We start from the raw sequence: 12,783 nt of genomic DNA on the forward strand, positions 1-12,783 counted from the left end.
TTTAAAAATATATTGTAGTATAATGACAACTCTATGCACATATTTATTTTGTAATAAAAATCTAGATATCACATAAAAAATAATTAATTATTTTTTAATTAATTATAATATTATATCTAATTATTTTTTTTATTTAATAAAATTATTTTTCAAAGTCTAATTGATGAGTATAATATAATTAAACAGAATTTGTTTAATAAGATTTTTTCTAAAATTTCAAAAAATAATAAAATATTAATCAAACAATATTGTGGACCCCCTTTGGAGGGTAAGGGCCCGGAGGAAGTGATTTTTCAAGACTTCTCAGAGGGGGTAGGGGACCCCCAACTGCTGACTTATGGATCCCTTCTCTAGGCATGGACGTGCGGTTGCAGGTGGGCGGTTGGAAGCCCATGCTTGCTGATGCATGAACAGAAAGGTTGGTGATGGCTTGCCAAAGAAGATAGAGAGGAAGAAGCCAGACGAAAAAGGCTGGGCTTGCCAAGGAAAAGGGAGGACAGGCAACGACTGAAAAAAAGGAGAACAGAGAGAGATTTTTTATCTAGGGGAAAAAACAGAGGACACCATTAGGAGCCATTTTGGGGTGGACAACAAACAGGTTAGTGAATGCTATGCTTTCGAAATCAATTTTCATGTTTTATTTCATCTCACTATACATATTCTCATGATTTTCTTATGTTATTATTTGTCCAAGAACTGATATTTCGCATATTGGTGCATGAGATAAAATATTGGTTTCAATGTTTTAATATTGAGAAGCAAGTTAACGTGACTGTAAGATGGGATTTTCGCTACCTATTTATGCTACAAATATTCCCAATTTTTTTTCTTTTCTACCCCACCTGGACAAACCAAACAATAGGAAATGAAGATGGAAGAAAAAGGGAAGGGAAAAGGTCTTACAGAGGGGATGTTTGAAAAGAATATCTGGGTGAGAGAATAAAATATATATATATATATATATATATATATATATATATATATATATATATATATATATATATATATATATATATATATATAAACAGGGGAATGGGATTTTTTTTCCGGGATTGGGAGGAAGCTCTCTAGATGAAAGTTGTGTTTAATTGATTCATCCTTGAGGAATGTGGAAGCATTATTTTTGGATAATCTCGCGGGTGCCATTCTCGTCGTCTTCCATCAAAGCCAAGGATTTTCGCCTTTTTGGACGGGAGAAGCTGGTCAACACAGTTCTCGGCGAAGGAAAACGCGTTGATGTATTTTTGTGGAGGAACAAGAAGATCTCCGCCGGAGTTCTTGGCGGAGCTATGCAGCGATGAGAGGATGCCGGCAAGACTGCACAGTGGGAACATGAAGCTTTTCTCTCTCATGAAATGTCATTAAGGCTAACTCCAATTTGTCTCTGATTTTGGGAGCAGCATTTAATGAGGGCACCATTAGAAGCCTCCATCCCAGTTCTCATCATTAGTCAAATGTGTTTCATTATTGTTTTATTTATTATTTTCTTATTTATCTATTATTATTTTCTTAACCCATAAAAGCTAGCCATCACATGAAAAGCCATCTTGCACTCCATGTTCTAATTTCCATTGTCTCCACCGACACTACCAACCCACTACCAATCTCACCTTTTTTTTTTTAATTCTTTCACATTTTGATGTCCAAATTTAATCTTCCAAATTTTTAATTTTTAAATTTAATTTCCAAAATTCCAAATTCTTTAAAAATTAATTTTCAAAACTTCATTTTCTCAATTTAATCTTCAAAACTCTAATTTCCAAACTTCATTTTCTTTCAAATTAATTTTCAAAACTCCAATTTCTCTCAAATTTAATTCCCAAAATTTAAATTTCTAAATTTAATTTTTAAAACTCCAAATTTTCAAATAATTTCCAAAACTCCAATTTTTTATTTTTATTTTTTAGAAAAAATTTTATTTTTAAACAATTCTCCAAAATTCTAATTTCCAAAATTCCAGTATTCACATTTATTTATTTAATCATTATTATTTCGTTTATTTATTTATCTACTCATTTTTAAAAAATCCTCTCTCTAAATAACTCTTCAAATTTTTAATCTAAAAAAATTCTACTATTCACGTTCATTCGTTTAAACATTATTTTTGTTGTTATTATTATTATTCCATATTCATTTATTTATTTATTTTAAAAATTCAAATCATTATGGTTTAATTATTCAAAAATCTTACTTCTGAATTTAATTTTCAATCTAAAAAAATTTCACTATTCACGTTCATTCGTTTAAACATTATTTTTGTTGTTATTATTATTATTCCATATTCATTTATTTATTTATTTTAAAAATTCAAATCATTATGGTTTAATTATTCAAAAATCGTACTTCCGAATTTAATTTTCAATCTCAAAATTTTCACTATTCACGTTCATTCGTTTAAACATTATTTTTGTTATTATTATTATTATTCCATATTTATTTATTTATTTCTTTTAAAAATTCAAATCATTAAAGTTCAATTCTTGAAAATCTGACTCTCGAATTTAATTTTCAACCTCAAAAATTTCACTATTCACATTCAGCTATTTAATGATGATTTTTGTTACTATTATTATCCCGTTCATTTATTTATTCACATATTCATATATTTAAAATCCCATCTCCAAATAATTTCTCAAAATTTCAATCTCTAAATTCAATCTTCAATCTCTAAAGTTCTATTTTTCGCAATTATTTACTTAATCTTTATTATTTCATCATTATTATTATTTCATTCCTTTATTTATCCACTTATTTGTTTATTAAAATTCCGTCTTTAAATAATTTTTCAAAATTCCGATTCCCAAATTTAGCTCTCTGAAATTCCAAGTTTAATTTCTAAAATTCTCATTTTTATATTTAATTTCTAAAAATCTAATCTTCAAATAATTTCTAAAACTCCAATTTTCAAATAATCCCTAAGACTCCATTTTTCAAATAAATTTCAAAATTCAATTTTCTCTCAAATAGTTTTAATTCTATTCTGGTTTTCAAACAATCTTCTACTCCTCTTAATTTTAATAAGCATGAATGAACTTTTCATAATTCTGGAATAATAGAATCTGTGATATTAATTCATGCAAAATAAACGGGTTTTGGTGGGGGCCCCACATATGTGACTGATCGATCGATTGACAGATAGATCGATTTGATTATAATACATGATTGATTTATCCTGCTCTATGATATGCTCGAAATTATTCATTAATTGTGCACTAACCTCACTTCTTGATAGCGCATTGTGGCTTACTGCCCAGGTACGCATCCACATCCGCTCTGGTCATTTTCGGTATGCATGTTTAGATTCTCACGTGTGCATGATCACTCTAAGTATTCATTGATTTCCTCATCAATTGTCATGATTGCTTCATTTGATTAGTAGAGATCCGACTTTAGGAACTTAAAGGGGTGCTACGGTCTGTACCATATCTTCCCGATAAGTAACCTGACCCCCGAACCCGATGCGGTTTTTCGTAGACCGCCTTTTCCAAAATAAGGAGTCACACTTAGGGTTTTTCTTTCTTATTTTGTTTACCCTTTTAAAAATAAAACAAAAATAAGTGGCGACTCCAAGTCATTTTTCTTAATCAATAAAATCAATTTTTCAAATAAAAATCGAGCTCGCCATCGAGTGGAAGCGCATGAGCCGAAATGCGGGGTCCACAAATATTTTCTAAACTTTTAAAAAGGTAAAATAATAATGTGGGATTTCCAACTGTAGCCAAATTAGAATGAAAAGAAATTATACTTCAATCATAATTTACTATTAAAAAAAAGTATTAAAACTATGCATGAAAATAGGAGTATTTATAATACAAAAAAAAAAAAAAGTAGACCTAATTTTATGACACTTACCATAATTAAAAAATAACTTATTCTTAAATTTTTTAAAAATAAATAAATTCAAATAACAAGTATTGAATCTAAATATCAATAGGAGCATCAAGTTTGACCAAAGAACAACCTCTTCTACATACATAGTTGATGGGTGAAACACTAATAAAAAATAATAATATAAACTTCAACTTTATTTATCTAATTTATTTATCTGGGTTACCTAATTCTCTCCTTAATTTATTCAACATTAATGTAGGTATTATTTATTTATCTATTATTAAATAATAAAAATAAGTAAATAATATGATAAACTATAATTATTATTATTATTTAAGCAATAATTTTAAAAATAAAAATTCAAGGTGGAGTTGTCTTTGTGCAGTCCATAACGTTTCTTTGATTTAACTATCATTAAAAAAATAAAAATAAAATAAAATCATGCTTTAAAAGAAAATGTTTAAATGCAAATACTTAAAAGTAATAAAATTACGCTTTTTAACAAATAATTTTATATTACAATATATTTGATTGTATAATGCATATCCACTATCCACATAACATAAAATGGATAGTTGCTCCATTTTTATAAAATCTTTATTTTATCCCTTAACTACCATTCCATCCTGGTTTTGATCATTTTGCCCCAAGTCCCGATCACATTGTCACCGATTTTCACAATTCTCAAAGCCTCACTCCAAAACAAAATAAAATCAAACATGCTTCTTTTTTTCTCTATTTCTCTTTGCCTTTTACACTGTCATATATAGGGAGACTTCATTTTATAATGTGTTTGAAATTCAAGTTTGCATAGGTTTTGATGGAAGAAGGAGATTTTTAGAGTTACGAATAAGATTTTTTCTTGTTTTTATATATTTTTTTCTTTCATTTTGTCTTTTGTTTTTTCCATTCAATTCCCTAGAAAATGTAAAGGAAGAGTTGTTGAAATCTGCAATCCAAAATTTTATTATTGTGGTGTTTCTATGCACCTGTCTGCTTTGTTGAAATTTGCAAGCCTAAATTTATTATTATTGTGTTTTGTATGCACATTTGTTTGGTTACCAAGAAATTTGGGGAAAGATTTTTTTTCATGTTCTCTCATCTTCATTTAATCTATTTATTTTCCTCAAAAAATATGGGGAAATTATTGGAAGTTAGGGGCCTATTTGGTTGCTGTTTTTGAAAACTGTTTTGGAAAATAGTTTTTGAGAACAGTTTTTAAGAACAGTTTTTGGTGTTTTTTAAAAAAAAATTATGTTTGGGAACTGAATTTTAAAAAACAGTTTTTGTTCTCAAAAACAAAAAAACATGTTTGGTTGAGTTAATAAAAAAAAAATTTAGAACAAATAAAACAAAAAATACGTTTGAAAGATGTTTTTTTTTTCTTTTCTAATTAATAAAATATTTTCTTCAAGTAATTTTATATTATAAATTTATAAATAATTTTTAGATATATAGTTCATTTAAATTAAAAAAATTATTTATTTTATTAATTTAAAAATAAAAATATTTTTTATATTTTTTTAAAATAAATCAAACATAATAAAATTATTTTTATTAATATTTTTTTATTTAATCTTTAACTTTATTAAAAATTATAGCATATTCTATTAAATTGAGATAAAATTGTTCTCGTGATTTGTTAATTTTTTTTTTATCTCTACTAAAACCAAAAATTAAAAATGCCACCCACTTCTCTCTCTCTCTCGGGCATCAAGAAGCCCTTTTCTGAAGTTGCCCTCCAGCCGAGAGAATCCCTAAAAGGCCCTATTTTCCTCTGCCACTCTCAATCCTCGCAGGTACTAATCTAATCATGTTATTATTATTATTATTATTTTTGCAACCCCCGTTTGATTCCCAAGAAAATCCATCCCCCATTCGATTTCCGGGAAAATTCATCCTCGTTTGATTTCCGAGAAAATCCAAGCAAAAACCCCAAGGAAAACAAAAAAAAATGGATTTTCTTTTGCTCCCTGTGTTTTCTGGATCCGTTTTAAGGGTCTCTTTGCTATTATGCCATTGGATTTAAATTTCACGAACCTTGAATCAAGACTGGGACTGTGCTGGAGAAGAGATGAGAACGGGAAGAAAAAAAAAATACGGAGAACAGATGGTTTTTTTTTGTTTAATTTTGTTCTGTAAACAGTAAAAAAACGGGGAAAACAACATTTTGTTGTTCTCTAAACAGTGTCATTTTGAGAACACGGGAAACAACGAAAACAAAAACGACCCTCTCAACCAAACGAGTTTTTTGTGTTTTTTGTTTTCAAGAACAGAAAACAGTTCTTGAAAACACTAAACAAACAGGCCCTAGGGGCCTGTTTGGTTGCTGTTTTTGAAAACTGTTCTGGAAAACAATTTTTGAGAACAGTTTTTAAGAACAGTTTTTGGTGTTTTTAAAAAAAAAATTGTGTTTGGGAACTGAATTTTGAAAAACAGTTTTTGTTTTCAAAAACAAAAAAACATGTTTGGTTGAGTTAATAAAAAAAAATTAGAACAAATAAAACAAAAAACATGTTTGAAAATTTTTTTTTCTTTTCTAATTAATAAAATATTTTCTTCAAGTAATTTTATATTATAAATTTATAAATAATTTTTAGATATATAGTTCATTTAAATTAAAAAAATTATTTATTTTATTAATTTAAAAATAAAAATATTTTTTATATTTTTTTAAAATAAATCAAACATAATAAAATTATTTTTATTAATATTTTTTTATTTAATCTTTAACTTTATTAAAAATTATAGCATATTTTATTAAGTTGAGATAAAATTGTTCTCATGATGTTAATTTTTTTTTTATCTCTACTAAATCTAAAATTCAAAATGTCACCCACTTCTCCACCCACTTCTCTCATCGGGCATCAAGAAGCCCTTTTCTAAGTTGCCCTCCAGCCTAGAGAATCCGTAAAAGGCCCTATTTTCCTCTGCCACTCTCAATCCTCACAGGTACTAATCTAATCATGTTATTATTATTTATTTATTTTTTGCAACCCCCGTTTGATTCCCAAGAAAATCCATCCCCCATTCGATTTCCGGGAAAATTCATCCTCGTTTGATTTCCGAGAAAATCCAAGCAAAAACCCTGCAACCCCTGTTTGATTCCCAAGAAAATCCATCCCTCATTCGATTTCCGGGAAAATTCATCCTCGTTTGATTTCCGAGAAAATCCAAGCAAAAACCTTGCAACCCCCGTTTGATTCCCAAGAAAACCCATCCCCCATTCGATTTTCGGGAAAATTCATCCTCGTTTGATTTCCGAGAAAATCCAAGCAAAAACCCCAAGGAAAACCAAAAAAATGGATTTTCTTTTGCTCCATGCGTTTTCTGGATCCGTTTTAGGGGTCTCTTTGCTATTGTGCGATTGGATTTAAATTTCACGAACCTTGAATCAAAACTGAGAAACAAGAAGAGGCGAGCCACTGTGCTGGAGAAGAGATGAAAACGGGAAGAAAAAAAAAACACCGGAAACAGATTGTTTTTTTTGGTTTAATTTTGTTCTGTGAACAGTAAAAAAACGGGGAAAACAAGATTTTGTTGTTCTCTAAATAGTGTCATTTTGAGAACACGGGAAACAACAAAAACAAAAATCACTCTCTCAACCAAATGAGTTTTTGGTGTTTTTTGTTTTCAAGAACAGAAAACAGTTCTTGAAAACACTAAACAAACAGGCCCTAGATTTCTGGTCTTGGGGTTTTCCTTTTTATTCTTCCTCTTCTCCATTTTTTTTAAAAATCTTTTCAAATTATTTTTAGGTTGAGTTTCGTAGGAAAATACAACATTATTTGGTATGCTTGCTTGGTTACTAAGAAAATATTAGAAAACTAAACAATTTAAACACACAACATAAAAATAACATGGAATAGTGGAAAAGAACAAGTACATGGATCATGATGAATGTGAGACAAAAAATCAGGATGATTTGTTAAATATTAACAAATGTTGTACAAGTGTTCACACAATATATCAAGGTGGGGTGAGTGTTTCAACGTCAACAATCCAACTTGCCAGTAAAGGAGGAATGACAATTTGATAAATAGTAAAAATAAAATAAAAAATGAAACAAAGTTACAACAAAACTCTACATTATAAAGATATTTAATATTATTTTAATATAATAACTTTTACATATAACCACTTCTCATGGGTTATATTAAAAAAAAAAAATTTTAAAAATTGAAATATGGGCAATTTTTACTACCTCGGGTTTTAGCCTATTTAAAGTAATTTTCATTCTCGTCTTCCCTTAAAGTATAATTTTCCCTAAATTATATTGGCATGTCTGGAATAAGAGAGGTATCAAAATCTTGACAAAAGAACTTCTCATACTCCTAATAATAATTTTTTTTTTAAATTTTATTCCTAAATAATCAATTCTAATATAGTAACAATGGAAAATAAAATGGATTTCCTATTATCATTTTCTTTTCCATGCTCATCTAAACCATGGATGATGGAATCACTGAATTATAACAATTAAGGCTCATTTTCCATCCTAGTTGAGGTATGGTATTACCATAAAAAAATTTCTTTCTCCAAAAAAGATTATCATTCCAAACAACTACAAAATATCAAACGCTAGATTTCAACTTTATCCTCTCATCATCAACAGATATGAGGTTTAAAGCAAAAGAAGAACAAACCAAATAAGAGAAAGAAGATAATTAAGGAAAGGAATCATGGTAAGCAAGGAAAACGAAACACAGAATGAATGGCAGTGAAATTAAGTAACTGATTTAGGCTTCCACATATTTTCAAGTCAGCTGTTTGGACAATTTGTTTGTCTATCTTCTTCATTCAAACAGATCCTCACCAATATCTTCAAAAACTACGCCTCCATGGACCAACACATTGGTGTCTTGGCCTTCCCCTTCACCTCCCATCCTCAAACCCTGCTCGGACTTGTCCGCAGGCTGGCATTTGCAGCGCCCCACACAAAGTTCTCCTTCTTCAGTACCGCAAACTCCAATGCTTTCCTCTTCTCCACCCAAAGCGCCGATGGCCTTAATAATGTTAAACCCTACGACGTGGCGGATGGGGTGCCGGAGGGCCATGTGCTTTCCGGGAACCCTGAAGAGGCTGTTGGGTTTTTCTTGAAGGGGGCGGTTGGGAAGTTTAGGCAGGCTATGGAAGTGGCGGTGGCGGATACCGCGAGGAAGATTAGCTGCTTGGTCACCGATGCGTTTTTATGGTTTGGTGCTGATATGGCCGAGGAAATGGGGGTTCCATGGGTGCCGTTTTGGATAGCTGGCCTTTCTGCTCTCTCTGTCCACTTTCATACTGATGCCATAAGGCAAAAAATAGGACTTAATGGTAAGTGAAACCTTGGTGTTTTTTTTGAATTTATTGTGATATATTTTTGCAGATCCTGATATATAGTATGGGTTACAATTTATGTGTTTGTTCGTCTCGGTGAATGAGACTTGATCCTGAACCTATGAATCATGTGTTTCATCCCCTATTACCAAATCATTTCCTTCTTCCTAGACTGGTGGGTAAATGGCTTCTCATTTATGGTGGTGTTGTTCATTGTAAATTATTGGTAAGAAAAGCATTTTCCTTCCTCATGGATTCATCTCAACAACCACAATAACACAAATTGAAGGGTTGCAGGGCATGAAGACCAAACCCTTGACTTCATTCCAGGATTGTCAGCAATGCGGGTTAGAGACTTACCTGAAGGAATAGTTTCCGGGGACTTAGATTCTGCCCCCTCACGCATGCTGCATAAAATGGGGCTCTTGCTGCCACGAGCAACTGCAGTTATCGCAAACTCCGTTGAAGAGCTAAACCCCATAGTTGCAACCGATCTCAAGTCCAAGCTCCCAAAGCTTCTATGCTTGGCTCCTCCTACCCCATCATCACAACCAGCATCCAATCCCGATACGAGCAGCTGCCTCTCATGGTTGGACAAGCAGAAAGCAAAGACAGTAGCATATATCAGCTTTGGAAGCATATTATCCCCATCCCCAGATGAGCTAGTAGCACTAACAGAAGCCCTAGAAGCAACTGGGGTGCCATTCCTTTGGTCAATTAAAGACAACGCAAAGAAAAATTTGCCAAAAGGGTTTCTAGAGATGACAAGCGGAAAGGGAAAAGTAGTTCCCTGGGCTCCTCAGATGCAAGTTCTGAAACACCCTTCAGTTGGAGTGCATGTGACGCATAGTGGTTGGAACTCAGTGATGGAGAGCATTGCAGGCGAGGTGCCCATGATCTGCAGGCCATTCTTTGCGGATAATAGTCTCAACTGTCGAGCAGTGGAGGATGTATGGGGGATTGGTGTGGGAATTGAGGGCGGAGTCTTCACAAAAAGTGGATTAGTGAGTGCCCTGGAACAAGTTTTGTTAGGCGAAGGAAAGAAAATGAGAGAAAAAATTGGAGTACTCAAAGAGCTTTGTAGGAAGGCTGATGACCCAAATGGGAGTTCATCTCAAAATTTCAGTACTTTGCTAGAGCTTGTCACAAAATTTCAGATGGATTCATCTGCCAACTAGTAGTTCAAATAATATTTTGGTGTTTCAATCAAGTACTGACCATGGAATAAGATGATGAGAATTCATAAAGTTGCATAATATGTAGAAGTATATATAAAAGCTGGTGAATTAGGTGTGTTCATATAACTTAATTCTTCTTGTGCTAATATTTATCAAGAAGGAGATTTTTAATTTTTAATTTTTATTTCTAATTAAATAAATTTCTTTTTTAATGCTTTATTTTCTTGAAATAGTTTGGTGTTAAAAAACGTGAAAAAATAATTTAAAAAATGAAAATTGAGAAATCTTGTTTGGAATTGAATTTTTTTTTTTATATGGAAAAAATCAAATTGTATTTGTTGATTTTTTTTTTTTAAAAATTCTTCTTAATAAAAAATAGTTTATCTATGATTAACAAGGAAATTAGTTAATTGTGTTCATTTGTTTGTTACTGATTTTTATACATGAAATATAATTAAATAATAAAATTATATTTGTTCATTATTCTTTTTTTATTTTATTTTCTCTATTAGTTATTTTGATAATTCAATAGAAAATTTTAATATATCTCTAATTAATAAAGGAATTGGCCAATTGTATATATTTTGATATATTAAAATGAATTATTTTTTAATAAAAAAACATCATATTAGTGATTGAGAAAAAGGGGAGAAGATTATAATATGGTAATATTGTTGAGTGTTTTCACTTTTTAGAAAATCGTTTCCATTTTTCTTAAAAAAAAAAAAAAAATTGAAAATACCACATTGGTTTTTTCACTTTTTCCATTTTTTTTAAATTGGTTTTTAAAAAAAAATAGAAAAAAGGTTAAATAATATTGTTGAGTGTTTTCACTTTTTAGAAAATCGTTTCCATTTTTCTTAAAAAAAAAAAAATAATTGAAAATACCACATTGGTTTTTTCACTTTTTCCATTTTTTTTAAATTGGTTTTTAAAAAAAAAATAGAAAAAAGGTTAAATAAAACCTTAAGAAATTTGTTTTTTCACTTTTTCCATCTTTTTGAAATTGGTTTTAAAAAAAATATAAAAAAAGGTTAAATAAGACCTTAAGAAATTTCAGCAAAGAGCTATTTTTATTGTTTGCAATGGGAGAGAGAGAGAAAAAAAAAACCTTTTTGTACAAAGACGAAACTTTTTGTAGAAAATAATATATTAAAATCAAAATTTTCTATTTTGTAAATAGAAGTTGATGTAATAACTTTGTAATCTATGCTTATCATTGTTTTCCCAAAAGGAAGTCTACACCTTACTACTAGAAGTGGTAAAATGGTGAAGAAAGAAAGTTGGGTTTGTAAAATAAACCTACCATAAATGATAAGAAAATCATTTTTAAAGATGCAACTTGTAATGACACTTGCGTACCAATTGTACAATCAAACATTTCAATGACTCTTACCAAAATTAAAAGAAATATTGGTGACTAATTGATTAATTGACTCTTACCAAAATATGGAAATATTGGTTAACATATCTAACCTAGATTATTATAATTTTCTTTGAAAATCCTAAAGCTAAAATTGACTAATTGATTGGTGACTAAAATGTTTATTATTAAATTCTCACATAAGATATTTACTTTCTCATGTTTTGTCCTTTTCTTTAGCATAATACATGTCATAGTTGCTAATACATATCTATGTTTTACTTGTGTATAACATCAATTGCTTAATAAATATATTCCAAGACATTTGTCAAATTTATTGTGCTGCATTGGTAAAATTGATGTTTTTACCATATATATCAAGTAACAAAAACCTACTTAAAAGTTTAAGAAGAGTTTGTGCTATGTCACTAGTGGCACACAAATCTATATGAATGATATTTTGCATTCTATCAAATCCGGAAGAATTTGACATCACCAACTTGGTTCGTCGAGGTGAACAATGATGAATCAACTTCTTGCAATGTCAAAAAATGTCCATTAACAACTAGAAGTTTCTTCAACTAGTGATTAGTTTATTTAAACCCTTGAACAGTATTATTACATGTTATGCAAATTACTAATTTAATGAAACAAGTTCTTACCATTAGGGGGAGACAAGTTGATTACAACATAATGACATGAAATTTCAAATATGAGTTAATGTCCTTGAAGGATAACTAACAAATAGTACAACAAATAAATCTAAAACTCACTAAAGTGTAATAAATTGATGTCCTAGTATTATGATCAACCACTATAGTGACAAATGAGTCTAAGATAAGCTTGAAGCATGGAAGACTTAACAACTTAGAATATGTATTCTTTAGAAAGAGAAATGGTATAAGGAAAGGTGTATATGCACACTCTCAAAGAGGTCACAAATTGATTAATCAATCTCAAGTAGTCCCTAAAGTAGCACAGATTAAACAAATGGCCTTTAAAAAGGAACAAATTATACTAGCTTCTAAAAAGGTATATATATCTTACACAAATGAGATCTCAATTAGTTATTTATGTATGGGGGCAAAATGG

At 30.1% G+C, this 12,783-nt stretch overlaps 1 protein-coding gene across 1 annotated transcript; it reads left to right on the forward strand.

Moving 5' to 3' along the window:
* Nucleotides 1-1,106: 1,106 nt before the first annotated feature.
* Nucleotides 1,107-10,328, forward strand: LOC100249544 (anthocyanidin 3-O-glucosyltransferase 7). The gene is made up of 3 exons (XM_059737231.1): nt 1,107-1,281; nt 8,575-9,151; nt 9,440-10,328. The coding sequence occupies exons 1-3, from the start codon at nt 1,107-1,109 to the stop codon at nt 10,326-10,328; spliced, it is 1,641 nt and encodes a 546-aa protein (XP_059593214.1).
* The last annotated feature ends 2,455 nt before the right edge of the window (nt 10,329-12,783 follow it).

Source organism: Vitis vinifera, chromosome 6 (genome assembly GCF_030704535.1).
Source record: "Vitis vinifera cultivar Pinot Noir 40024 chromosome 6, ASM3070453v1".
NCBI classification, from domain to species: Eukaryota; Viridiplantae; Streptophyta; class Magnoliopsida; order Vitales; family Vitaceae; genus Vitis; species Vitis vinifera.

Coding starts and splice junctions, on each gene's coding strand:
- LOC100249544 (XM_059737231.1), top strand. CDS start 1,107: ATGTGGAAGCATTATTTTTGGATAATCTCGCGGGTGCCATTCTCGTCG. Junction 1,282..8,574: donor GATCTCCGCCGGAGTTCTTG/GCGGAGCTATGC, acceptor TAACTGATTTAG/GCTTCCACATATTTTCAAGT. Junction 9,152..9,439: donor AAAATAGGACTTAATGGTAA/GTGAAACCTTGG, acceptor CACAAATTGAAG/GGTTGCAGGGCATGAAGACC.